The sequence below is a fragment of the Pezoporus wallicus genome, unplaced genomic scaffold (genome assembly GCF_028554395.1).
Source record: "Pezoporus wallicus isolate ANWC-B61680 ecotype Strahan unplaced genomic scaffold, APGP_CSIRO_Pwel_v1 contig_6464, whole genome shotgun sequence".
In the NCBI taxonomy this organism is placed as follows: domain Eukaryota; kingdom Metazoa; phylum Chordata; class Aves; order Psittaciformes; family Psittacidae; genus Pezoporus; species Pezoporus wallicus.
In genome coordinates, this window is record NW_026642130.1 from 2,590,395 (window position 1) to 2,592,967 (window position 2,573).

General features: G+C 42.4%; 1 protein-coding gene across 1 annotated transcript; it reads right to left on the minus strand.

Annotated features, from left to right (window-relative positions):
- On the minus strand, window positions 1–1,820 carry LOC130608984 (interleukin-17F-like). The gene is made up of 3 exons (XM_057427488.1): window positions 1,794–1,820; window positions 1,002–1,246; window positions 1–293 (listed from the first exon to the last, which is right to left on the minus strand). Exons 1-3 carry the CDS (start codon window positions 1,818–1,820, stop codon window positions 56–58), a joined length of 510 nt encoding a protein of 169 aa, XP_057283471.1. The 3' UTR covers window positions 1–55.
- Window positions 1,821–2,573: the final 753 nt, after the last annotated feature.

Below are 2,573 nucleotides of genomic sequence, written 5' to 3' on the forward strand. Positions count from 1 at the left end.
GTTAGGCAAGGAAGTTGTTCTCCATAGTTCCCTGCTCTTACACTGCTGGCTGCCTTTAAGCCTGGTGTCGGATCAAGGGGGTGACACATGTGCATCCTACAGTGATTGTTTTCTTCTCCAGCCGGTATGTTTGGTGGCAGCCCTTCTGCTCCCTCCGGAGGACAAGGATCTCCTGTTGGATGGGGAAGGAGTTGAGGCTGTGGTCTAGCTGCCCATCCGAATTCACGCACCGCAAGTGTCTGCACGTGGCATCAGCAATCACATGGGGGAAACGGTTGTGGTCCTCATCTATCCTGTAAGTTGACATGAAAGGAAGGATTTGAAATGGAACTGCTGCTGTGCCTCTGGAGGCACGATAGTCTGAATCACTATGGGCTCCTAGCTCAGGAATGGGTACCTCCTGGGACATTGCAGTAGACCCTCCACTGCTGTAGGTTCTTAAGAAAAAAGGTGTAAGTAAGTAAATACTGCAGGGTTTTAAGTGTAAGACAAACATGCCAGGACTGCATGTGTCTGCCTTTGCAAAGAACTTGCTTCAAATAGGCACTGTCTTTGAAAGACTGATTGGAGCTTCCCAACATGTCAGATTGCCTAACGGACCCAAAGGCCTTCAGCTCCCCTACATGAAATATTCTTAGGGCCTAATGCTGGTGTTATTATGTTATTAAACCACCACTGAATTTGGTGCAATGTTAGCTCTCTTGATGTCTTAGGTAAAGAATGCTTTTGATGATAGTTTTCCCCAATATACAAATAAATTAATTAAATTATAAAACCAAAAGTCTTTGCTTTCTGTGTGTTCATCTAAATCATGCTTTTACTCTGTACTCCTTTATGTATCGGTTATCTTTTAAAGAGGATTATATGGACTGTGGACACCCTCATATTTCCAAAATCTCTCAATGGTGAAGCACTGAAATAAAGATGTAGGCAAGCCCTGGCATTATTGTGACAGCCAGGGCAGCCAGGGTATTTCTAGACCATAGGGGCAGAGATCATACCTATAATCCCATGGAGACAGGGAGCGGCTGCTGACATCAGGAGTCACTTTGGTCTCCTGGTTTGTGGAGCTGATGCTTATATTGACTCTCACAGTCTGAGGGAATTTTGACTCTTTTGGAGTCAAGCATCCAGCATATGACTGCTTGAAGAGGCTTTCTGGCTTGAGTCCAGGCTGTATCACCTTCTCATAGGCAGAACTGCTGGCTGACAGCAAGACCAGCAGCAGTAAGAACAGCGATCTGAACTGAAGACAATGAGTGCATTTAGGACACAATGCAGTACAGCTGCTGTAAAACAACACGCCCTAACAACTCCTTGCACAGCTCGGAAATTCATTTACAGTTAAAGCCTAAACTAGAGGTTGGAAACATGGAAAAATATGTAATATATCACATCCACTCTTGCTTTCATTAACTAATTCTTATGGTGCTGACAGGTATGGTATGCACATTCAGTTATAATTTGGTAATAAAAATATTTAAATTATAGAAAATAATATAATACAAGAGATACCAGAAAGGATATAACTCAACAAAGGTTTAGTTTTCAATGTTTTTCTTGAGTCAGAGTATGTTGCAGCAGCCCCATTCACTAATATACCCGTACAGTCTCATTGCTGCCCCATGCTGGTGCTGTTCAGCGGTCCCCCCTTTTAGTTATTTTCGATTATTAATGGTTTAAGCAAGCATTTTAAAGATAGGTACAGATCCTCATTCTTGACAGTCATTTATTACAATTTAAATATGTCTCTGTCAAAAAGGGTGAAAAAAACCCTGAAAGCAAGTTCTTACCAGAGAAGCACAAAGAATCGGAGACATCTTCCTTCTCTTACTGTAACTGATGCTTGTGCTGAGCTCTGTTGAACTGATGGTGTTTGGGCACTTTTGCTGCTGGAGTTTTTATAAGGGCTTCTGTGCTGTCCTAGTTAATCTGGAGTAGGTGTTTTTTCCCAGCCCTAACTGTGGTTTCTGACCATAACTTAACTTATAGAGTGTATGTATATATATTCCATTAACGCAGGTGGAAGACAGGATATGGGCTCACTCTTTCTTAGATCAGTAGGTGATGTCATTACTTTAGCCATGTCACTCAAGTAGTAACAAAACTCAATGATGATGTTAGAAAACCACCAAAAATTCTGCACTCGCTGCAGTAAGTGGGTGCAAAGTGTACAATATTAGACTCGGGCCAGAGTTGTCCTCTCATCAAACATAAGTTGATATGCTCTATGATCTTGACTTGGGATGCAGTAGGCATCAAAGCCACTAGTATCACTGGCACTGCCAGATTGGATCTGTTTGCTCATAGGTCAGTCTGATGTCTTTTTACCCTGAATTGGGCAGATTTTGCACAGCTGGCCCCCATCCCATTGCTCTCTGATACTTGCCATGTGCTGTCACTTGTCTTGATGTCTGAGGAACCAGGCTCCTTCTCAAGCTCCTATATTTTTTCTCAAATTTCCTAGTCTTAGTCATGCTATTTTTATTCAGGCCACACCTCAGGTGTGATGTGTCACTTTTGATCAGAATGCTTTGTGATACTGAGTTCCCAAATTCAGTCATTCTCCATCT